The sequence below is a fragment of the Rhinolophus ferrumequinum genome, chromosome X (genome assembly GCF_004115265.2).
Source record: "Rhinolophus ferrumequinum isolate MPI-CBG mRhiFer1 chromosome X, mRhiFer1_v1.p, whole genome shotgun sequence".
Classification (NCBI taxonomy): Eukaryota; Metazoa; Chordata; class Mammalia; order Chiroptera; family Rhinolophidae; genus Rhinolophus; species Rhinolophus ferrumequinum.
In genome coordinates this window covers 41,293,642-41,319,896 of record NC_046284.1, presented here as the reverse complement: position 1 = coordinate 41,319,896, position 26,255 = coordinate 41,293,642, and the positions used below count along the sequence as shown (strand labels likewise).

General features: G+C 40.5%; 1 protein-coding gene across 3 annotated transcripts in view; it reads right to left on the bottom strand.

The window, feature by feature from the left end:
- AMOT (angiomotin) overlaps positions 1 to 26,255 on the bottom strand; it is a 116,555-nt gene that overhangs the window by 87,701 nt on the left and 2,599 nt on the right. The window contains exons 2-5 of one of the 3 annotated variants that reach the window (XM_033119368.1): positions 19,980 to 20,057; positions 13,479 to 13,627; positions 10,348 to 11,281; positions 2,624 to 3,143 (exon numbers count right to left, since the gene is read on the bottom strand). In XM_033119368.1, coding sequence (XP_032975259.1) covers positions 2,624 to 3,143; positions 10,348 to 11,219 — 1,392 coding nt within the window. In that variant the 5' untranslated portion in view covers positions 11,220 to 11,281; positions 13,479 to 13,627; positions 19,980 to 20,057. The remainder of the gene's footprint in view (positions 1 to 2,623; positions 3,144 to 10,347; positions 11,282 to 13,478; positions 13,628 to 19,979; positions 20,058 to 26,255) is intronic. The other 2 variants (XM_033119378.1, XM_033119389.1) reach the window with 2 other exon arrangements.

Below are 26,255 nucleotides of genomic sequence, written 5' to 3'. Positions count from 1 at the left end.
TTCCGTAGTCAGTGGGAAACCAGTACAGATTTTTGAACAGAAATTCATTATCTGAGTTTAATTTTATGATACCCCTATAAATCTTTTAAAATGGAAAAAATAACACAAAACCTCAAAGGGAAAGGGTTTTGCCCTGAATCAGCCCAAATCAGGAAGAAAATAAAAAATTAGTTCCCAGAGTCTTTCTGTAACCAGTATAGCTTCATTGCACATATAAGAACCAGAGATATTTGCATATAATTTTTGTAAAACAAATAAACCCCATGATTATTAAACAATATTCAAATTAAATATGATTCCTGCAACCATTCTGCATTCCTTCTTAGTTTGCCACTATCCTCCTAAACAAAGCTCAAGGTACTTTGTGGGGAGAAATATCAGGCCCCTTGTGGAAGACTGGGGGAAAGGCGGGATTACCAAACAACTCAGATTCCATCTGCCCCAGCTCCAAAATTATGCCTGATGCAGGACTGCCTGCAAACAAATGAGGCTTACACCACAAAAAAGAGCAGACTTGAGAGTGTTTGTCTCCTTGCAGATGGCACCAAGATAACAGCACAGAAGGAGAAAACTGGTGAATGGCATTTAGAGACATGATCTGCAAGGCCTGATAAAGCTTCTGCGTGAAATTCAAGTGCTGAGTAGAGAAAAGAAACATTTCCATTTGAAAGAGCAGCTTGGTGTTGATCTCCTCTGGGCAGCCTTTAGAGTACAAGACCTTTCCAGTTCCTCACAGAATGCCACACCTGGAAGGCAGTCCCTTTATTCGAGTTGTTCAGAATACTATTTCAAGATCTTGTACCAATCCTTTCCCTGTGTAGATACTGTACCCTCCAAAAGGGCAAGTTGTACGTCTGTCAACAGAACCTTCCAGGAAAAGAAGTCACAGAAGGGCATATCTACTAGATTGGTCTGTGTGATGGAGGGGACAGAGAAGAAGGAGAGTGGTGGTGAATTTCCAGGCTTATTCTGTTTATTTATTCCTCTCATGAACCTCAGGTCTGATTTGTTCTAGCACCAGCTGATATCTACCTTATTCTCCCCACTTTCCTTTTCCTCTTCTACCTGACTTGTGACTCTCATCCACTGCAGCACTGGATCAGCCTTCACTTCCCTCAATACTCAAGCTGTGCCAATTACGCTTGGTTGAGGCATCTTTCCTCATACTGTGAAACAAACAACACAAATCCTATTATGCTCCTCTTCTTGTCACCCACTCACCCCCTTCAAAAATTAACCATGGATCCTTTGGTGAAGAGGACCTATAGAAGATTTGGGTTCATCCTTCAGTTACCACATCAAAGATGGTGTCAGGAACACCCTGAATAGAGAATTGGGGAGGGGTATCAACTCTTAAACCTAATCAGCCAAACCGGACCAGTTTGCATCTAGTGGGTGAATATGGTCAATTTATTGCACCAATGTCATAGGTGGGGTATAGTTACATGAGCTTAGAGAAAAAAAATTAAAATTGGGGGCAAGCTAGAGAGAAACAGTTCTCACTCAACCCCAACAACCCCCATCTCGATTTGGGAATATTGGGGGAAAAGCATTTTTGCCACATAAAAGTACTTAGCTGACTTCCTCTCTCCTTTAGGACTCAGACATGATGTTTACATATTTTCAGCTTCATTCCGGTCCCTGAAGTTTTGACTCAAGGCGTGTCTCCAAAGGACAGAGTTGCTGAACAATGTCAGGCAACCTTCCCTCCCTTCCCCACCTTCACCCTTACCTCCCTGAACAGTTCATATTGTCAGAAGATCAAACCACATGAGCTCTACAATGACAAAAGCTGCAAAGAGGCTACCAAAGGCATAACCTTATGCACCAACAGCCACTGGAAACCAAGAGCTAAGGTTCCTTACTTAGGGCACTCAAGAGCTAAAGTCCCAGCTGCAGGAGACAGGAGGGGCCCAGGGAAGAATGTGAACTGGGGACATTACTCCTTTTTCTATTTCCTCAGCCTAGAGCTGTCACCTGTCAGCCAGCTGTGGTGCTAAGCCCCTCCTGCCCCCCAGAGAAAGAGAGCAGATGTTGAATTTGAGCTGCAGGGAAGGACCAAAGCAAAAAGGAGGAAAAGGAAGGGGTGTTGAAAAAGAGTTACCATGGGAACTCCCACTCAGAAAAGTGCTCTAAGCTCTTTCCAGAACAAGGCAGGAGCAGGATCTAACTTCAGTGGTGAGATTTTTTTTTTCTAAGAACTATGGTTTTATATTTAGGATTCAAATTTGATATTTGGGAAAATATAATCAAGACAGAAAGTCTTTATGCTGGCAGTTCCTTCACCTACACAGACATTACCAGTGTTCTTTACCTTATGAAGAAGTTTTTCTGCCTTTTGGAATTCTAAAGCAATCAATTAAGCTTTCTTTAGGGCTATGGTGTCTGGGAAAACTGTATAAATATGTTTTTTTTCTCCTCACATAAGTGTAAAATGTTACTTCTCCTAGAAAATCAGGCAGAAGGCTTTTCCCAAATTTTGATCCATATCTAACCTTCAGATATAAGAATCGTGAAGACCTTCCCATAAGTCATACAGACACCCACAAGTGGAGACTTTCACATCGATATTAAACAAAAAAGATTTAAAGGAGACTCGAATATCCTAACACAAGGGCCTCACCTTCTGCAGTCTTGCCACCTTCTCGTAGCATCCTTCCAACTCCTGCCGCAAGTTCCGGTTCTCATCTGAGAGTATCTCAACCATCTGTTGGGCTCTGGAAACAATGGCGAAAGGGTCTGCTGGCATTGGCTGATAAGAAGCAGATGACTGCTGAGCTCTAGGCATAGCTGAATAGGTTTCTCCTGGCTGGTGGTGGTGGTGGTGGTGGTGGTGGTGGTGGTGCTGCTGCTGCTGCTGCTGCTGCTGCTGCTGCTGCTGCTGCTGCTGACTCAGGCCTGGCTGAGTCAGACGGTAATGATCGCCCTGGTGAGCCTGATTAGGAAGGAAATGTTGCTGTGGCCTAGGTAGGTGAGTTGAGTGGTCTCCTTGGTTTGGGACCAATGGGTGTTGGGCAGGAGATAATCTAGCAGATGGTGGAGATTGCAGCAAGGGCAAGGAACCCCCAGACGTGAGGGAAGAAGTAGGGCTGTGAGGCTGAGAGTTTCTGGCTGACAACGGCAATGAGATGTCCTGTGCTGGCCTGTAAAACATGGAGGGCATGCCAAGATTAAGCTCTCTCCGAAGAAACTGGGGGAGAAGGGCACAATGAGATGGGGAGGCTTCCAGTGCCCCCAGGATACCTGCAAGATGAGTAGCAGGCAGTGTTAGACTATGGAATCTCTGCAAAGACCTCTACTGTCCTTTCCAAGCCAGACCTTCTGTGACTGGCTGACAGACAGAGTTGTGATCCCATGGAGGATTGAACCAGATGTCTCAAAGTCCGCTTTGTGAAAATCAAAATGATGTATGCTTGTACAGTCAGTGCTCAAGTTGAAGCATTTTAAATATGTCTTTTATAAGGTAATTTCCACCTTCTCACCTCATTATTTTAAACTAAACTTTTTCTGATATTCTATTTGTGATCTGGCAAACATAAGGAATCAAATTTAGAAAATACGTTCCACTGGCCCAGAAGGAAACAGCAAACAATAGTCAAAACCACCACTCATGTAACAACCTAAGTATCCATCAACAGATGAATGGATAAAGAAGAACTGGTACATATATGCAATGGAATATTATTCAGCCATGAAAAAGAATAAAACCTTGTTATCTGCAACAATATGGATGGACTTAGAGGGTATTGTGATGAATGGAGTAAGTCAGACAGAGAAAGAGAAATGCCATGTGATTTCACTTATATGTGGAATATAAAAACAAAATAAATGAACAAACAAAACAGAAACAAACTCATAGATACAGAGAACAGTTTGATGATTTCTAGCTGAAAGGGAAGTTGAGGGGCAGGGTGAAAAGGGGGAAGGACTTAAGAAGTACAAATTGGTAGTTACAGAATAGTCATGGGAATGTAAGGTATAACATAAGAAATACAGTCAATATTGTAATAACTATGTGTGGTGTCAGAAGGGTACTAGATTTATTGGGGTGATCACTCCATAAGTTATACAAATATCTAATCACTATGTTGTACACCTAAAACAAATATAATATTGTATGTCAACTATAAATGAAAAATAAAAAAATATTTAAAAATACCCCTCATTTTGCTATCTGCACCTGTTTTGATAATATGTATATACACAAAAAATTACTTGAGAATATGAAGATACTTATTACATTAGAGATACCAAATAATTATTGATACTAATAATTGACTGATGCCTATTAGCGGTAATAATATCATGACTTGGAGGGGATTACAGGCAACACTATTATATTTGATTTACTGAATCACAAAATGTAAGGATTGGAAAGGCCTTAAAGAAATAATTTTGTCCAACTGTGTCACTGGACAGAGGGGGAAACTGAGGTCCAGAGAGTGGAAGCAATCTTCCAGATATTACAGAGTGAGTTACTGGTAATGCCAGGGAAACCCTTGTTTCCCAATTCTCATTTTCAGGCTCTATCCACTACCATAACACATTGATTTCCATGAACTGATGTTCAGGTTCCCAGACTATTGTTTATAGAAAGTTCCAGAAAAAGGACTTTGGTACATTGTTTAATATGGCTCTCCCATTTTAGCACCTAATACTGGACTATTAGCCATTAAAAGAAACAATCAGAGTATGTGAATGAATCACTTCCACTATCACCACTACCAGGAAGAATATCAGTCAATATATACTAAAGAGGCAAAGCTTGTTTACCACCCCCAGCCCATGCCCAACTAACCTCATATACTCCCGCATCCTGTGAATGCTTATCCTACAGTTGATCTTTCTCAATCCAGGGAAGACAGATGGCTAAGAGCATGGGATTTAGATCCCAACAGAGTTTGGAGACTTTTCTACTGCTTACTAGCTGTGTAACCTTGCTCAAATTACTTAAATCTGCATGAACCTGTTTTGTTCCTGAGGTTGTAAATGAATTACACAAATACTGGGCTCTTCTCATTTTTGAGCTCAATAGGAATTACAAAGAGTCTCTTATGTACCTCCCAGTGAGATAGGTTGACCCTATTAGTGATTTTACTTATGGGATACCCATTTAATCTTTGTACTGAATTGCATAAAATTCATGGTGGAACTGGGACAAATTACCAGGAGCAATTAACTTATAACTGGCTATTTCAGATGCTATAAAGCACATCCCTCCCACACACACTCCAATTATCATTATTAATTTATCTACCCCTACAATAGATCTTCACTATCAGGGCTTTTTATAGCTATAAAATAATTCCAAACACTTTTTCATGGATACCCAATTGTCGAGATGTTCACCAAAGCCATCAAACCTGTCCAAACCCTAAGTTCAGTTTCTCGGCTGCATCAATGACTCTGGTGTACTCACATTCTTCCAGTTTCATACATATGTCATGATAAATAATTGCTGAATATTGAAGAGAGCAAGTGAACTATTTGAGGATAGAAGAATTTACATGGTTCTCATGCTTACAACTGGAAAGTTGCTGCCATACATAACCGTTCTTTCCAAGAACTCAAAGCACTCATCCAATCAAAAGCCTGGGAGCTGTTTATAAACTTATTTGGGGAAGACTCTTTCTCCATTTTCCATACTATGGATATTCAGTTACCTGAGAGGTAAAATGGACTATGTGCTCTCCTTCCTCTTTGAGTAAAAGCTATTGTAATAGATAGATAGATAGATAGATAGATAGATAGAGATATCTAGGGGTAGATATAGATATTAATATAATATATAACACAGTATGTTATAGTAAGTTAATTATAATATATAATAATATAATATATATTATAATATACAATATATAATATATACTACATATAACATATTTATATTAATATTTAAATCTATCCCTAAATATCTATATCGTCTATATCTATATATCTATATCTATCTATATCCCTGGAGTTAAATAATGTCCTGGGATTTGTTGGGGCTTTTGGATATCCTGGGCAGAAAAGAGGGACTTACATTTCATGTTCTTCAATCCAGCTCTCAAATTTTAAGTGAAAAACAACCATATTAACCTTCGTCCTCATTGCCAGGATTTGGAAACCCAAAGCCTGGGAGTTGTTCTCTTTTAAGACCGAATGCCCAGTTAAGAACTGGGCTTCCTTGCCCCAACTTCCCAGGGCCCCATCAGCAATCCAGGCCTTTTTCTCAAACAGACCTGACACTGGCCTCCCTCCTGCCTAAAGGCCTAAATGCACTCCCATGCCCTGGACAGCACACAGAGAAGGAGGAGACCACAAGGTCTCTGGAAGGAGGTATCGGGAGTAAGATAAGCCCAACGCTGCAATGGCCCTGGCCGTAACTCTGGCTCTGTCTAGAGATAAGTGGAGACAAGGCAGCTGCCCCTTAGGTTCCCCAGGCTGGAAAAGGAAGTAGATCTCAGTGCATCGTGATGTTGGGAAAACCAAGGCAGTCTGTCCCTGGCAGGTTTGCAAACATGAAGCAAGAGTTGGGCAGTCGCAAAAGGAGAGAAAGCCCTACAGCCAAGGAACTCCATCTGGGCTCCAGCATCCACCCATCACAAGAAAAGCAGGATAGTATTAACACTCTTGTGAAGTTCCCCTTGAAAGGAGGGGACTGAGAAATGACAGGGGTGGGGGAGAGCTAAGGGGATGTCAGAGGAAGCAAAATTACACTCAAGATTAAACAATAGTAATAGTAATAGTAATAATAAAGGTGGCAGCTACGTGAGCAGCACGCTTCCCAGGTCCTTACACAGTACAGCAGCAAAAATCACTCCCCACTGACACATTAACCAGGAACAGGAGGCCAGCAGACAATAGAATCACATGATCCCATGGAAGCCCTGACCTGCCTCCCTGCCCCTTCCCTCTCTTCATCCAGCCCCTTTCTGAGACAATCTGGGTCCCTGGTGATCTGTGGAAAGGAGGACATGGCATACATGCAGGACAGAGGCCAATGACGAAAATCAGCATACCTCCAAAGCTGGGGGAACTCCCTCCCAGAGACAGTTTGCAAACACACAAAGGGAAAGCAAAAGCCGGTTCATCTAGCTGACATAGCACCTCCCACCTTGCCACCTCACTGACTGGGAGACCCTGCCCTCCCCAGCCACATACCCCCTCACACACATACTACACACTCCTGGCCCACACATGTGCAAGCCCACACACTCACACTCTCATCAGAGCAGGTGCCACCAATAACCTGGAACCCATTTTATTCTCCCCACAGACACTGGGCCTTTCCCATCACAGACACTGGCTCTGTGATGTTGAATATGTGAATCCTGGAGAGGGCTGCAAAGACCTGTTTGTTTCTCTTGCACAACCAGCTCTGCTCTAAACTACAAAGTTAGGTCACCCTTAGATTCCACTGAACAAGGATTTCAAGAAACCTCAGATCTGGGCATGATTTCAACAATTGAAAGGAGATGGCTGCTTTACAAACAGAAAGGATTTAATTTTTAAAAGCAGTTGATAAGTGTATAAACTTCAGAAGCAGAAAAGGCTCAGCATTTAAAAAGACAAAGATTCAGAAAATTTTTAATTCTTCACATGGCTGGGCCTTGTTTCCTATCTGGAGTTCTGGGTAATCAGGATATTTATTTTTTAACTGGGGAGGAGGGCATAGGGAAGATGAAGTAATAAAATGATTGTTTATAACATTTTGTTCATTTTAGCAGCAAATGTCTAGCATTTCACTGCACCTCTAAACGCAAATTGCTGTTTTATGAAAAGCAATTTGTTCAAAGAGCTTGCTTTGCATCCCAACCTGTAATTTGTGGATTAAGAACGAAGAATTTCATCTTCTAATTGTTTGGTGCTAGCAGCAGTTACTTGGAAAGGTACTCAAAACTGTCTAGCTAGTTGGTTAAAGGCAGTAAGGAGGACAAATGTGTCACCACCTAAAAGTGTACACTCCGAGGAAGCAGTTCCTTGCCAGTAATTGTCAATAGGTGCCACTCCCTCGCCCCGTGCCTGGCAAACATTTTATTGCTAGAATTTGTCTGATGCAGACCCAAACTTCACATAGAGTATCTTCCGATTAGGACCGTTTTAAGTTTGATTATTTATCAAGCATAATACGCACCGTGTTCCTCTCCCATAGGAAAAAAAAAAAGAAAACCTGGTGATGGAAGGGGAGCTGACTCTGGGTGGTGAACACACAGTGTGATTTATGGATGATGTGATACAGAATTGCACACCTGAAATCTATGTAATTTTACTAACAATTGTCACCCCAATAAATTAAAAAAATAAAATTAAAGTATAAAAAAAAACTGTTAGAGCAAACTTGTATGTTAAAATGCTGCTCAAGAGAGGGTAATCAGCATGGGATCCACAGCTTTGGGGGATAGGAAAATAGATCCACATATGATGTAGGAGGGAGGAGTAAATACAAATATCTTCTTTTAAAATATATGCAGCTAAATTTCTTGGGTGGTTTAATCAGTATGGGAAGAAAAGAAATCCCTCTTTGGGTTCCTTATTATTTATTTAGGGAGATCAAAGGGCTTCTCCGTCAAGCTTCAAACACTGTGGGAGTCATTTCAGATCACAAACAATACTGGTGAATGAATTCTGAAAATAGCTTTCCTGGGAAGGCGGACCATATGCTGAGCGGGGCTTTGGATCTGCTCCACACTCCAGCCAGAACACTCCCCTCCCACAAGGCAACAAACATCAGGCCATCCTCATACGGGAGAGAGTCCCACAGACTCTTCCATGCTGATGGAAGAGCAAAACAAAAAACCCCAGCTTCACTGACATTTTGCTGGCTTGGACACATTTCCACTAAGCTAAGCAGTCCAACAGACCAAACCCTCCCTTGGTCTTCCATTTCATTGGGCAGATGGGAATTGGATTGTTACTCTCATTTAAACCAGAAGTGCCCTATCCTATCCCTTACCCCATTTCCTGTTCCAAGCCACTTATCAGAACTTAGGCTCCTGACCTTTGAAAGCTGCATAGAGGAGGTCGGAAAAAAAAAAGATTAGAAAATCAACCTGGGTTAAGGACAAAAAATATCCTAAACTGGCCAAGTTAGGGGTGGAGTCAAAAGTGAATTGGCTTTGGCTGAAAAATGGACCTGGAAGAGGAAAAGAATGAAATACCAGGAAATAAATGCCAGGTTCATTATCCTCCCCTTCCTCTATTCCACCCCCTGCTGCTTTGTCTCCTGAATCACCCTATGAACTTCAAGTCAAGAGGTTCTTTCCCAAAGGAGTAAAAAGGGGACATGAGGCTGAGTTAGAAGTCAAAAAGATCACAGTCCTCGTCTGGGGGACCCCTATGGAAAAAGCCACCATAGGTCCAGGGAACTTCAAACCTCATGGCCACCTATAATTACCTGTGGTAAGGGCAAGGATACCACATAACTTCCATCATTGTTGCCCATGGTTGAAATGTTCCGTTCCCCCTGCCCCATATACTGAGATACTAACAATCGGAGACATGGTCCCAATAGTAACAATAAGAACAACAAATAGAGTCATGGAATCATAAGGTCTGGTTGATACAACAGACCCCTGAATAATTCCGAAGTATATTTAGGAAGAACTCAATATATGAAACAGTCCTCCTGAACTAACAGCAAGTGGTACATTAGTCATGGATATCTGTTTCTCCTTCTACAATTTAGGATCTGACCAAAACTTTTATATAATATGATATGAATTTAATTTAGATATTTAAAAATATGACAGGCAACTAACCAAATCTCTACAGAAGACAGATGAAGCAATCCAGACTTCATAAACTGCAAGGAAGTATAAAACAAGTTACATTCTGAACATACACCTATACAGTTCCCACCACAGTAATATCTGGGTGTTTGTTTAGTGTCCAGAAGAATCACAGCAATTCTGCAGAAAGATGTGTTCACAAAAATGTGATGAGAGTTTTTTTGGAGGGGAATATGTAGAAGTGATAGGATATTCCAGATTAATTAAAGTCCAAGATAATCTGCTTCTGTTCCTCAAGGAAGGGCTTAATAACTCACAATATGAGGAACACTGACCCTTCAATTTCCTAGCAGACAGGAAAGCAAATAGCTGCTGAAATCAAGACTTGTGCTCCTATTCATCTACTAGGTAGTTGAGGCCATGCTCAACCTATGAAGTTAAGGGAATGTTAATACAGTGCTAATTATGGCTAGAAATTCAGGTTGGCAGAAAATTTACTAAGTCAGAGACCAGCCATGCATTGCAGAGTCTGTTATAATAAACACCTGCCCATTCCTTCCCTTAAAATTCCCAACACACAGCAGAAGCTGTTTGGGGAGAAAGTCAGGAAATTACAAAAAGGGAACTCTCTTACCTGGCTGCTCCATACTCAGGGGGATGCTGATACCTCATCAGTTGCCCCTCTGTTCTCCCTGGCTGGTTCAGACGATGCTCACTATAGAAGTGCCCTGGCTCTTGGGGCTTGCACACTACAGACTGGGGTGGCATGCCCCTGAAGGGATACTCTGGTGGGGGGCCTCGGTGTTCCATGCCCTTCAAGCTATGCTGGCTGGGAGGTGGCCCTTGGGCCTTGTAGAATTCACTGGAACTTGTGGGATTCTTGTAGAGGTCATTGGGTTGTGGTGGGGAGAGGGGAGCGCTGGTAACAGGTGGATGGGCCTTAACTCCACTGGTGGCCAGTGACATCTGCATTAGTCGTTCACTCAAAGAGCGGACATGTCCTTGCTTAAGGTCTCTGAGTCCTTCATCCTGGTGCATCTTCCCAGGATTGAGTCGCTGAACTGATGGGCGTCCCTCAGTCCTCATCTTCTGGTTGGTGACTCCAGTGACATAGAAGGCAGCTCCAACACTGGCATGCTGTTGGCCCCGAAAGTACTGGGACTGAACTTTGGCTTCTTCATAGGTTGGGAGTTCTTCATTATTCTGCATTCGAGGGGAAAGCTGCTTCTCCAAGATGATGTTTTCTGACTGGATTTCCTGCCCCTGAGGTTCTTGTCGAGCAGCATGTGCCACAAGTTGTTGGTGGTGGTCCTGGGGACTCAACACATCATTCTGAGGACATGGGTTTCCACTGCCACTGGGGAAAGGAGGGCCATTCCCTGTGGCTTGCTGATGTATGGCAAGTAGGTTGCGATTTTCATTAGGATTGCCATAGCGAAGCTGCTCTTGTAGCAGACGCTGTAATACTGTGGTTCCTCCACTTGGCTGTTCTTCAGAATTTCTCATCTCTATTGCTGGTGGTGCCTTGTGAAGAGAGAGAGAAACTGGGCACTTGGGCTGCCCTTGACCTAGGAAGGGGAAACAGGAAGCTTAACACCCAGTTGATGGATAAATCATTCCTCTAAAGGGGAATAAAATGGATATTTGGGGGTGAGAACTCCATTGCAGAGACAAAGTAGATAATCGAATCTAGAATTAATAAATTAATTGTTGGCGACTCCTGGCTCTAGCATTGATAAGATGAGGAATTTGGAGGCATAAGAGCTCTCTATTTCCTCTTTCACTTTTAGCATGGGTTAAATATTCAGTCTTGACTTAACTCCTAAGAGGACTGGAGCAGTCAAGTATAGTGATCAGAGAGGGCAATTTTCCTAGGCCCTTACTCACAAAGTTCATCTCTCCATATTCTATTTAAATGAAAAAACCCAACTCTTATGGCTGTGAGAACGTGGGCAGGTCAGTGGGGAGTAGTTACCCCACAGACAGGATCTGTAAAGCAATTCAGCATGTGAAGAAAGCTACAAAATGCCAAATAAGTAAAATAAATAAAAAGTGAAGAGAGCTTGGCTTGCACCAGATAAAAATGGTCCCAGCTGATGTAAATCATTTTCTCCAATCTCATAAAACTCTGAAACGTATCCTTTTAAAAAAATAAATCCTTTTTGTATTGTCTGTTTTGGATGCTCCTTGGCTTAGTAAGAGAAGGGCTTGGGATAATTGTTATTGACAGTTTCTCTTTCAGCTATCCATGAATTGTCCTTGAGATTTTGCTGTTGTTCTTGGGTAGGAGAAGCTTAAAGAGGAAACCCTCTTTCATTTGAAGGGTGCCTCTGACAGCATTTAGAAAAATAAAAAGGCCATCTTTCTAGAAGGGGTATGATTAAAATATCCCACCAGCACCACCACCAGCATGACCACTACAACCACCACAAATTCTTCTTAAGTAAGTAATATGGATTGAGTGAAACAGGTATCAGTAGTACGACAACGCAAGATTCAAATTCTAAGCATCTCATGGGTTTACAGGGTAACCTAAGCAATTGATTCCCCCTTGTCTTCTGTTCCCCCACCTGAAAAACAGTAGTAGGTGATCTATCTCTCTCTGTCTCTCTTTCTCTCTCTCTCTCTCTCCATGGTATACTACACAAAAACTCATTAGAGGCTAAACAAATCTTTGGACAGAATCTGTCATGTTAAGAACTGCAATTCAGGATGTGAGGGTGATCTGGCTGAGACATCTGTCACCCCATTAATTGCCAGGGTTGATTCAGCTGATCTGGCAGGCTAGGCGAGTGTCACCTTTCTCCCTCACCACTCCATGTGTGTCCCTCCGGAAGCTGCACACTCGGTCATTTGAAGAGGATGACCTTCCCCCATAGAGGAGAGGACTGTTCTTTGGTCAAGGGTATAGAAGTAGCTGCGCTCTCCTACTAGAACCTCCAAACAAGCTCTCAAGAACTGCAATACGATAATCAGTGTTCAATAATGAACCACTCACTCTAAGGATCTTAAGTAGTGTTGGAGAATGGACATGATGTCACACAAAGTCACAATAAAGGTCAACCTAACCAGCTTCAGGTTCCTAGATGAGAACTCTGGAATACTGGCTACCAGGCCAATTTCTACATTAAATATCCTCCAAACTCTCTGGCAACATGACCCCATTCCTTTAGTCTTTCAGGGGGTGACCCAGAAGATGTGTATGGTAGATGGAGAAAGGTCATCTTCTCTCCTTTCACACTTCTTGCATGATTACTGCTACCTCATTTCCAGTTATTGTATAGAACAGTTGAACCTTCAGTTAACCTTCAAAAGCCCTTTTTAAATCCCATTCACCATATTTTTGGGGGAAGTGCACACCAAGGGGCTGAGGAACCTGCCCTCTAGTCCCCTTTCCCTCCCTCTCAGTGACCCTTTGGGACTCTTGTATTTAAACTGTCATATTGGGATTTTCTGATAGGCTGACATATAAATCCCTTTTGGTGCCCAGAACTGGAAAGATGACTATCAAACTACTTTTCTTTTCTCAAAAAATGGAAATGCGATCATGTATGTTTACAATAAAATCACTTATAAATCCATTCTGCAAGGCAGGGAAATCCAGACATTGAGCTGCCCCAGACACTAAAGAGTATACCGCCCCCTCCCATTCCACACCCGCCCCACCCTGCATACACACAGGCTCACACACAGGCTCACACACACCACACACACACACACACACACACACACACACACACACACACACACACCAATAGTCCATACCTATTTCTGCTTTCTTTTAGGCTTAAAGCCTTGATCAGGATAGGGAATTCTTGCTTATGAGCAGCTCCAGAAACCGCAACGGCAGATTCCCTCTCCCCTAACACTCAGGTTCAGGGTAAGCGCCGCCAAGATTCCAACCACTGGTCACTCTGAAATGTTCAGGGGGTGGGGAGGGAGAAATAAAAACGTCGTTTCTATTTTGCCACCAGTGGCCAACAGTTAACCAAACCAGTCCTTCCAAAGGAATGACTTGTCCTCCCACGTGCTTGCCCTTTATATGAGTGGCAGAGTCCATTTCCACCAGGACAAAAAGGAATCTCACTCTCTAGCAGCATGTTCAGGAGGTCGGCCAGTCTCTAGGGGACAGAAATGTCCAGTTCTGAGGCTGGAAACGATTGCTCTTTTCTAGCTTTGCAGCCCCCAAAAGCCGCTGTTTCCATTCTGAATTAGAATGGTGGGTGATGACAAAAGCCACAACCACTGTCACTTTTAGAGTGCACCTTTAAACTGCTATCTATAGCAGAGCAGGTGAGAGAAGCTCACTGGCCCACATCCCGGAAGGAAAGGCAGTCATCAGAAGGTAGGTTTTTTGGTCAAAGATAGAATGCTCAGTGAAGCTCCCGATTTAACTGCCACAGCCTCAGATGGGCAGAAGAAACCCAAACTCCTTTTAACCAAGTCATTAAGTATTTATTGCATACTGGCTATTCTAGACAATTGCCAGCCTCATGCTAAACAGAATGAGGGATACAAAAGACACATAACATATAGTTCCTGCCCTCACAGAGCTTACACTCTGATCAACAGCCCATCCATTCTGACTGGAATAGCAAAGCAATTGCCCTTCTCAACATATAGCTGCAACCCTTCTTCTTGTTCAAGGAGAAGATGCTTCCACTTGCTTTTTCAGCACTTCCACTGCCCCAGTCTCTCCACAAAAGGAAAAGACTAGGCTCACACTGCAGAGACTAGATGCAAATATCCACCAGATATAGATTTGAAATAGTCCTCATTTCTAATCACTGCTTTAAAAAAGCCTGTGGTTCTAACAAAAATGATAATCAAACTGAGGAGTTTCTGTTTAGATGAGATGCACATGATCAACATTCCTATTTTCCATCCTGACTTAGCCATGTCTCACTCACATCCCTTAAAGGAAAGGTTTTAATCCACACCAGAGACACCATTTGAGGAGCAAGGCAATGCAAAGGAAGCATACAAGTGTCTCTGTATTTTGGGAGCGTGTCCAAAATATCCAAGCTAAAAAAAATTCACAAAACCACACAGTGACTAATTTAGCATTATTTCCTTGCAATATTGCCAAAAATAGTGAACAGATATAGAGTGAACAAACATAGAAATTTGTCTTTCCATCTTGTTTCAGCCCAACGTGCAATCACAATCAAAAGCAGAATCCAATCTGCAAGGTAATTATTTTGGGGTGTCTCCCCTAATTTCAAAGAGAGGAACAACTTCTAATTGGAATCAAAGCTGGACTACTAACAGAATTATGGTAAATAACCACTGTGCTTCTATTGTCCAATTCTGAACAAAATTATTGTCTTATTTTTTCAACTAAAGCACACAGAAAATTGCCCAAGGTTTTTAAAATCGAACTCCTAGAGAGAAACCATCATACAGTTCTTTGCTGGTACTATTTAGTTTTTCATGCCAATCTTGACTGGCTTGCTCCTGACACCTAGCTCCTCACCAAAAAACTTTTACTTGTCCAAAGTCTTACTCCCTTCCCTTAATTTTGTCATCTCTCCTCCACATCCTTTTCAAAACCCAAATCATTTTGTTAACTGAACATAGATTGTCCTTCCCTAATACCCCACTCCCTAGCCTTTTTTTGTTTGTTTAAAAGAGGAAAATAAATCAGCCTAAGAAACAAGCTTTGCTGATTTCTCGTTTGCTGATTTTTTTCTTAAAGAACTTATGCTCATCTATATGTTAAGAGTCACATAAAAAGGAAAACACTACTCCATTTATTTATTAGAAAAAAGAAAGGAAAATATCCCTTGTCTCATGTGTAAGAACTAAAATAGTATGAACTCTGCAACCTTTAATCTGCCCACAGATTTAATTACACCACTGCCAGAAGTCTGACATCATCTTCAATCAATAAAATAACTTTGTTTCTCCTGGACAAACAGACTGTCCCTGAAGATATTTGAAAGGGGAATAAAGGACATCTGTGTTTCTCTTTAAAAATGCAATTTGAATCTATATGTTAACTCTTCTGTAATAAACAACAGGGCAGCAAAGCCAAGCCAAATTCTTACTCCATTTGCAGTCATTGGCCTCTCCCAGTATACCTGGGAGGTTGAGGGAAAAAACATTAGTCAGAGCCCAGATGTTTCCCAAGCCAAGTCCCAGAACATCAACATTACTAGGTAGCCAGGGCAGACCAAATTTCTACCCTTCAAATAAATTTTGAAACATGCCTATAAGATCTTCTTTCTATCCCTTCTATCTCCTCCTTCCTATTCTGCCCCCACCCCTCACTCCACCAACCAGGATGAAGAATCTAAGTCTAGGAAACCTGTTTCTCTGCTAAATCTTAGTTAACTTGTTTCATGTAATTTTACTTCTAGCTAAATGGAAAGCAGCCAGTTCAAAGTTTTCCCTATATCTATGTGCATGTATTTGTACATAAAACACACACACACACACACACACACACACACACACACACACACCCTCCCACACAAAAAGAAAGGCAAAACAGCCCACTGAATTCTCTCATGTCCTCCATACTGCGGTCTTAAATGTCCTAGGGAACACCTTTCCCAATGGTCATGCCATCCAGGATACTAATTCACTTCCTTTGGGAGGTAAGAAACTATGGTCCCTTTACAGATAATCCCTAAACTTTCATTGGGTAATGGGACAGGCAGTACAACACCATGGTTAAGAGCCTGAGCCTAGAGTTACTTTGTCCAAGTTCAAATCCTGGATCTATGGCTTACTAACTGACCTCAAAGATGTCTCAACATCCCCAAGTCTCAATTTCATCATCTGCAAAATAAGGGTAATGGTGCTCATACCTCATAGGGTCATTATAAAGAAGAAGGGAGTTAATCCATGTAAAGTATAAGCACAGAGCCTGAAACATAGTAAAGGCTCAATAAAAGTTAGCTATTATTATTATTTCAAAGTGGCCTTTTTCTAGAAGGCTGCAGCAATTTTATGAAGTAAGGTTGTTTTTGTAAAACCTTTATTTGCAACTCAGTCTTTTGTGCAGGGATCCTTAAATCAGCGAAGGTGAGAACTAAACTCTTAGGAGTCTAGTGATCCAACCCCCTCTTTTCATAGATGAAGATGCCAGAACTTAAAAGGGGTAACAGCCGGGACCAGAATGCAGGTTTTATTATTCCTAGGGCAATAGTCTTTCGACTACAATATATGCCTAGCACAGCAGTTTGTACATGGATGATTAATAAATATTTATTAAATTGAATTAACTCTGATTTTTAAGAAACTATAAACCTGGCTTAATGGTACCACCAATTTTTCAACTCCATTGAAATTAAAATGATAATGGCAGAGGGGGAAATCCAAAGAGGTAAGAGGGATGTGTTTAGTTAGATGTATAGCAGAAGGACCTCACAAAATCTTTCCTCTTTAGACCAAGATATTCAGATAGGTCATACAGTAACATGAACCTCCACTGATCAATGTTTCTAGGCCCCTATTCTAGGTCTTGTCAACATCATAACAACTTGGTACTTACTCTTACTTAAGTCTAGCACTAGCTTAAGAAAAGGCTTTGAGTCAGCCCCATCTCTTTGCTCCTATCTTCACCTCTATCTAGATTAGGTTGGAAAATTATTTTAAGACTTACAGTAAGGCCTTGGCATTTCCAAATCTTACTGACACAGGATCAGTGTCAGTTATCTGTTTCGGAGATAGCAACTCAGAGGCATGGTCAGTTTGGTCCCAGTTTTACTTTTCTGTACTCTAAAGCAATTAAATTGAACATGTTAACCGCAACGAAAGTGATTAACTCTAAAATGTACATGAGCAGTGAAATATTGGGTAATAAGAAGAATCCTGTTGCCACCACCCTTCCACCTCCCTCCATACAGACCCATTCCAAGGGCGGAATAAATAGATCACTCCATCACATACCATTTCTTCTTGCCTCAGAAAAAAGTATAGGCAGTCCATAAAATCAGATTGAGCATAAACTGAGGGAAGTTTACGAATATACCTAGAAGCTGCCTGATTTACCAATATCTTATCTTCAGTGACATACTACCCACTTTTATTTTTATTTTTACTTTATTTTACAAGCAATATAAGCACAACATGCAAATATTCATAACAAAGAGAAAAAAATCACTCATAATTTCAGCACCTCAACTCAAACATTGTTAGCATTATAGAATATTTTCTTTAGTTTTTTTCGTTGTGTATTTGTGTTTTTACAAAGCAATGAAATAGGAATGCACATACACTTTTGGATTCTACATTTCACTTTATCATAAGCACTTTCTCCATGTTGTGGCACTGACTTCATAACAAACATTGCAATGACTGTGTAATAGTCCATTAAATGAGTGTATCAAGATTTACTCACCCAGTCTCCACTTATTAAGACATTTAAATTCCTTTCAATTCTGTTACAGTCTAAATAATGTTACAAAAACAACTTTATGATTTAACCTTTTTCAATATTTTGGATTGTTTCCTATTGATAGAATCCCAGAAGTGAACTTAATGGGTCAAAGGAACATGAATGTTTTTAGACAACCCACTAAAAAAATAAAACTAGCAAAACATTAAAACCCCGTGAAATCTCTCCTTCATTTAATGAAAAGATCTCCTACTCCCATTTTTCCACCAGCACACAGCAGGACTCCTGGGTGGGAAAGAAGCCAAGAGAAGCACTGTAGTATCCCAATGGCTTGCGAAATAGCAGAGTGAAATGTGGGCTCCCCTGTGAATCCAGCTTGCATGCACTTGCCCCAAATTGCCACTGGCCAAGAAACTAATTAGTAAAAGCGTCAGGTGGGTGAGAACAAGTTCATGGCCTGTAATGGCCTATATCATGTTTCATTTTTGCCCTTGGAAAGATATCCCAGTCAGCTTGAAGGCATTCAGTTCTAGTGACCCAACCTGCTACATCCTCAGAATTAAATTTGTTAGATACCAATTTGTTCAGATACCAATCTTCAATATATTTTAAAGGGTATTTTGCTGTACAGAACTACGCATACATGACCAATGAGCCTGTGTGTTTACCTCTATTTTCAGCCACAGTTAAGGTGACACATTTAAAATCAGCTCTGTTTAATATTATATGACTAAGTGGTACCTGTCTTAAATGGTCAACGTGTTATAGACAGAGGTTTATTTGCAGACCCGACCATAAAAGCCATCTAGTCCTAAGGCAGGAGAGGCAACAAGCCAGGATGTCCCTGGCTTAGCAAGAGCACATACAAGAGGCATTTCTTTCGTACACTGCTTAGTCAGAACTCTCAGAAGAGGGCAGTGCTTTCCACCTTCTCCTTGAAGTTTTTTCCCTAATCTTCCATCTTACCCCTGCCCCCAACTCTGGTCAATATGGAAAATTAATTCTCTCTCCTCAGTGTTTCCACTGGACTTTGCACACATCTCTATTAGAGCACTTATCACACCATATTTTCTACAAACATTTATTAAGCACTTAACTATAGCCAGACACTGTACAGGTCCTGGTGGGTAAAAAATAAATAAAACAGAGTCCAGCCTTCAGCAGCTCCCAATCAAGTAGAGGGTGTACAATCCAACAGGAAACCAGAGTATGAGCACATAGCTCTGGCAACACAGAGAACTCTGCAAAATAACTCTGAGGCACTTGAGCAAAGCTTCCCAGAGGAAAAGACCTATGAGCTGCGTGGGAGATATGGAATCTGATAACCAACTTGATGTTGGGGAAGTTGGAAAAGGAAGAGTCAAAGATAGGTTGAGATATATCTTTGGGAGTCATTAGCATATGGATAACAGCTAAGGATAAGGAGGGGACTGGATCATACAGAGTAGGAGGAGAATGGAACCAAGGATGAAACTAAGGATTGGATCCTGAAAAAAGTGAGCAAGGGACATGTACTTTGCAAACGTTGGAGCGAGAGGGAAATTCCTTATTTACCCAATGGCTCCCCACCCTTCCCCATGTATCTTCAATCTAGACCTTGGAATACACTGCTCCAGGAACAGAAGTCCCCCGTTAAAACGCAGAGAGGAAAAAAGTTAATTCTTGTCTTTTAAACTTCTAAGTACCCAGGCAGAAATCAGTGTAATAAGTTGAGCTGGAAATGGAAGCTGCTTAGAGCGCATGGGGTGGGTGCAAGCTTTTCTTCTGTATCATTTGTAACACCTAAAACATTAATTGGTACATAAAATATTCTTAATAAGTGCATACTGAGTAAACAACAACTTCCCAAAGACATTGCTAGAGGCCACAGAAAGAGAAGAAAAGGAATGAAAGAAGAGCAGCAACAATAATACTATTACCTTTAGTTTCTCAGTCTTTCTTCTAAGGAAACAAAAGCTCTTTCACTTCTGTTATCTTATTTTTCCTTCTCAGCAGCTCTGTGAGGAAATAAAGGCTGATGCGATTAATTCCATTTTACAACTACAGAAGCTTAAGTCCAGAACAGATAGCTAATGATAACTAATTTGACCAAGGTTTCACAGTGGCTTACTGGTGGGGCCAGGTCTTATGACTTCCTGCCCTATGCTGGCTTACTAGATACAAACCTCTGCAGAATTGACTCCAGTTTTTAAGAGGACAATTCACAAGAGAAACTCATTACGAAAGCAGATTCCCTCAAGACTCCAACAGTATCTTGAGCAAGCTGATACACTGCACCTATAAGAAAATACCTAAGATGTTTCCCCTTACCAACACTGGAACAGCTAAATACAATTGTCAGTAGTGTGCCTCACTAACATAATTAGGAGTTCCCTGTTTCGTTGTGCCCCTTTTAAAGGGAGCCCCATCTGTCTTCAGTGTGGCTTCTGTGTCTGAGCGGGGCTTAGGTGCTGACTGCAGGTGTGGCATCCAGCAGGTGCATGGACAGGAGCCAGCGTTTCATATATCTTCATACCAAAGGGCTTGAGTCACTCCCCAAAGTCAGCCCCACCTCCTCCTGCTGACCTGCAAGCCCCAAGAACCTGTCTTGACTGAGTTGCCATTGCAAAACTAAATCTAATCCCTGCCTTCCCCAGAAATACTAGGGTGAAATCAGTTCAACTACAAATCAAATACTCCAGTCAACTTTCCCACTCTCCAAAACTAGTGCACACATATGCTGCAGGCATTGTGTTAAGGAATATATATAAAGAATGACTGTTCCCTACTAGTTATTGGGGAAAAGGAGGGCCACAGCAGACCCATATTATATAAATATTACATATTTAGTTACAGAGCACTTATTCTATTACAAATGGCCCTGAAACCTCAGGAGAAAGTATTCATTCTCCTAAAAAAGGTGGAGTACAGTAGAAAGAACGTGCTACCTAGGAACCCAGCACTTCAGTTCCCATCATAAACACTCTCCTTCAGCCTGCCAAGGAAGAACTGCTTAGCCTAGTCACAAAAATTACCAGGTCAGAAAAGTCATCACATTGCCTTAGTGTGTGCCTGAGGCAAGCAGAATGTTCTTGAGGGTAAAGGGAGTCATTAAAATTTTCTTATCTCCAAAAATTATTTGCTGATAAAAACTGCTTTTCACACACACACACACACACACACACACACACACACACACACACACAGCAAAGGGAAACTAATTTATTGTAAAAGAAAAGAAAAACAACAAATGTTACCTTAATAAAATCATTTATTGTCATTCGTCGTTTTTCTTCAATTCATATGGGAAATTCAAATAAGCTTTGGTTTATAGCCCATAATCCAGAAAGTAAAACTGGCTGCTAAACTAAAATGTGATCACTGTGTATAAACAGAGTGAAACAAACATCTGAACTGAAAACCTAAATGTAATAAAGAGGAAATTAGGTTTTTTTCAAAATAGGCAATCTAAATAATTTCCTCCATCTGTGATTTTTATCGTAGTTTGCTATCACATGGAAAAAATGTCATTAATTCAATGCAAATCCATGCCCCTTGAAAACAATCCAAATGAGTGATGTACTAATTAGCTTCCTAATGGGGAAGGTTTTAATTGAATTATTCTATAACAACCTTCATCAGTTTCCAGGGCAACTTCATAAAAGGATGTCAAACCTGGCCCATATTTTCATCCCCTTAAAAATAATTCTCAATGCACAGAAACACAGAAAGCTTATTTTTCTTCAATGCTGTTAACACTCAGGCCACTACATTTTCTGATGTCAGCAATCCCCTTCCCACAAATATTCCAAAAATGCACCACCGTCATTCTCCTTTCAATTATGTGGTTTCTCTGCTCCTTTACTGATTGAGTCCAGGCCTTTCAGATAATGAGAAGCATGTGCAGGAAAAATGCGCTCTTAAGAAACCCATGCATCAGTTTCATCTGCATTATGAAGGCAGGAGAGATCATTTGTCCATATCAAAAGGATCAAAATGTAAAGTTTGCTATGGGTTATATAAAGGGGGGAAAAAGATCAGTATCAATGCCCAAAGTTGGGGCGCAGTTATTGTGAACTGAAGCAACACCAATAAGAATAAGAGAGACCCCCCAAAAAACACAACCTTTGCAGCTTGGCCACATTTATATTTAATGTTAATGTTGCTCTGGGGGGTATTTAAGTCCTAACATACACATGGAAATGAGCCACGGATTGTACTGCAAGCATAAATATTCCATCATTAATAAAAACCAGCTGTGTATAAAATACCACAATGGCTGGGTTTCAGTTACTGGCTATCATCAGTATGTGTCGCAAACAAATATACTCAAAACTTTCTCCCTTAACACACACACACACACACACACACACACACTCACACAGTAACACACACACACTCACACAGAAATTTGTTTTACTCCTTTTTAATCTTCTGGAAGAGCTTTGAAGAACTCACTGATCTCTATGGCACATTCCAACTAATGTCTCTTTTTGAAGCTATTTTTCATCACTCTGGCAGATGCTAGCATCCTCTTACTAGAACTTCAATTTACCACATAGAATTAAAACGTTTAATATTTTTAGGAGCCAAGAGGGTCAATAATACAAATGTTGGTACAATCAATTATAGTCAGTAAGACAATGAAACACCAAGGGCACTGTATGCTATAAGAGAGCAATGCTCATTAAAAGTTAACACCTGCTCAGGACCCTATGCTACGCCTGCTCTGCCATCATACAAACACCTTTCATCCAATGACCTCAAAGCATGTGCCCAATATGAGGCATGCCTAAACACCCCTGTGAAGTATTAATATCCTTGTTTCCCAGAAGAGTAACTGAAACTCAGAGCAGCTAATTCATTTACTCTTGGTCACAGGGCAAGTCAGAGAGGGTTGGGCAGAGAAACCCAGATCCTGGCTTCAACTCACACAGTCTAATGATATTTCATGGAGTTGGGGCAGTAGTGAAAGTGACTTTACACATGTCAAGGACAGCCTATAGAGTTTTTAAAAAGTAGATTTGCAAAAATTACCTTAGGCGATATTAGCAAATATATCCATTGCATTTTCCCCATGAACATATATCATAAAAAATGTCCCTGTCCTGAACGTGGTACTAAGTACTAAAAACCCATACTTCACCTTGCTATTCCAGTTAAAGAAATTTAATCTAACTTTCCAGCAATGATTCCATCCAAAATTGGAGATCATACGTATATTATCTTTTGAATCAAAGGAAAATTAAAGGACCATGTAACTGAACTTTCACTATATGGTAAATGTCTCAAATGAAGAACCCATTATGTGTGGGTTATCCTGCTAAACCTACATGTCTTTTACTTAATTGTCTAAAGTTCATAGTTCCTTTAATATTTTTCAGTCTAATTTAAACATTATTTTCAAAAGTATAAAACAAAACATTTGTGCTTTCCTGCTTTCCTTTATTGTTTAGATTTCATAGTCTACCCAAATCTGTACTTTCTTGATGGGATATCATGATACAGTGATTTGAGAATCATTGCTAATGATTTAGACAAAGTAAACAGTGAAACTTAGTTTCTTTTTGCTTAAAAATAATGGGCGAGGGGTAACAGGGGTCAAGGGAGTAGAATTAACTGCCTCACTAGATACATGAACATGCCTAAATCACGCAAAGTGTTGAATGATTACTTACTTATTAAATCTGTTAGTCTCTCCTGGCATTTGAGGAATAAATGTACATATGTGATTCTTCATGTATACTCAGTCAGGTTCTGACTTCACTCCTCCACAAAGGTTTACACAGATACGTCTTAGATAGGCTCTTATTTCAAAGAGACAGTGGACATTTCTATGACTACAGCTATGTAAAAATCACATACGTACAGAAGTAAGGACTGAAAGGAATTAGAAAAAAATAAAAGCAGGTGATCTCTTACAATTATGGGATTCTTAATGATGTTTTGGGTGGGGTCTTAGCTTTTTTATTCGCTATGTTGTTAAAATACAAAACACAATGCATTTACACTGATATATCTTTACAGGCTTTAAAAATATCCAGATGACTACACGATCATATTTCTAACAACTGTTGCACCTCATTCTAGTAGGAATCATTCATATTTACACCAGAAACTGAGGCATAGGAAGAGAACCATAAACTTTTGAGAATTGGTTCTCAAAATCACTCTTTGCGACCCTCACAATTTACAGAGCAGGAAACTTGCCAAGGGTGGTAAAACTGAGTTAGAGGTGGGTGAAGAGCCTAGTTCCCGCTCAAAAATAAGCTCACTAGGAAAGCTTACTATAGATTATAAAATGGCATTAGTTGCTGTTATTTATCAGAAATAATTTTCTGTATTCTTGGGCTATTCAAATACAATAACTAGAACTATTTTTTTTTACCTATAGGGGGTACAGAGTCCCTAGCTTAAACTTACCAAATCTACATAGTCTGATTCATCTCCAGAAAGTCATACTACCTCCCTTTTATAAGTGTTTGTAGGCTGGGGCTAAAATGTGGCCAACATTAGTACAAGCTAGAATGATTTAGGCAATTAACTCCAAACCATATAACAAAAAAAGATTTCAAAAGCCAAATAATGGCCTCACTTAATTCAAGCAATAATCATTACAACAAAATTCTAATGTCTTCCTTTATGCAATAAATGTGTTTCTGAGAAGGCCCAGTTATTGGAATTTTTATATATCAAGTCATAGCTCAAAGGCACTAACTAGGAAAGCTAGTTCTTTCAAAGAAACCTCCAGTGGATTCTTTCACGAAGCAAATGACCTCTTATTTTCTTTCTGTTTCCTTTTTTTCAGTTCAGATTTTTCTGTGTAATGAGTGGAAGGGGCGACTTTCCTCCTCTCTCTGAGTTAAGGGGCGTCCAAAGCCCACTGTGCAGCAGAGTAATGTAGTACGAGAAGCCTGTTTAATGCCTTTTTCATTCCTGGGATCAAATTCTAACCTTTGACTTGGGGGTGGGATCCTAGATTTTGGACCAAAGTTTACAAAAGGCATCAAAGAACAAAGAAGTAAGCAAGACTAAAGACAACATGTCATAGTAAACTATCAACAACAACAACAACAAAAATTCCTGGAGACAGGAAATCAATGAGCACAATTATGAACAAATTGGTTTAGTCCCAACCTAATTAACTTGTCAAGCAGCTCTCCAAACCCAGTGAATCCGTGGGGAAAAGAAGTGATGTAACAGATTTGGGAACATATACCCATTTGCCATCCTAAAAGGCTTGACCACGACTATACACACCTCTGTCTTCCCCTTTCAGTGGTTTTAAGCTGGGCTTAATGAGTGCAAAGGACAATTTCTTCCATGCAGTCCCTAAGAATAGACTGTTCTCATGCATTCCAAATGCTCAGTCTCCATAGAGGAAACTACCTGGTCACAAGCATTTCTCAAGAGGTAATATATCCTGTATTCCTCCTCAATGGTAACCTTCACCCCCCAACAACAAAACAAAACAACTTCTAACCATCCTGAGAACTCTGGGAGACTCTTTTTCTGGGGGAAAGGGAAAGAAACCTTAAGAGGGAAGTAGGAGAGTGTGAGAAACTCCTCTTGTCTCTAAATGGAAAAAAGGCCTTAAAAAGCTGGATCAAAGGAAGAAAGGGAGATGGGGGAGAAGAGCTGCTTAATTACAAAGACACCCTTTTAAAGAAGGCATAGGCCCTGGGAGAGGGCTCTTAGGAGATGCACAGAAGCAGATGTACTCACTTAGAATTCTGGCACTCAATGGGACTTCAAGATCATAGCATCCATCCCTCTGCTTTCTGAATAGACTGTTCTTAAGGAATTCTAGAGTCTGATTGATTCTTTATAAAACTACAGATAAAGCAATTCCACAAAATGAATCCTACTTCACAAACCAGAAATAAGATTTTAATTTCCAAATACAAAAGAGTATATTGAATATGAGTTTTTAAATTCCCTTCTAAAATCTTTTAAATAGGTAAAGAGATCCACAACTTTCACAGAAAAGTTACGCGATATACAAGCCTGGTCAGAGGTTTACTTCATATCTAGACTATGAAGTTAGGAAAAGCACTTTCAATTTTACATAGCCAGACCTTTCCAAAGAAAGAAGTATCTTAAAACGAAGTAGGATGTAGTGCCAGAAAGTGTCTGTAAATGACACCGGATAAGCCCATACAGAATAGCTAGAACCTGAGTGTTATCATCTCTAAATAGATGCAACTACTCTACAA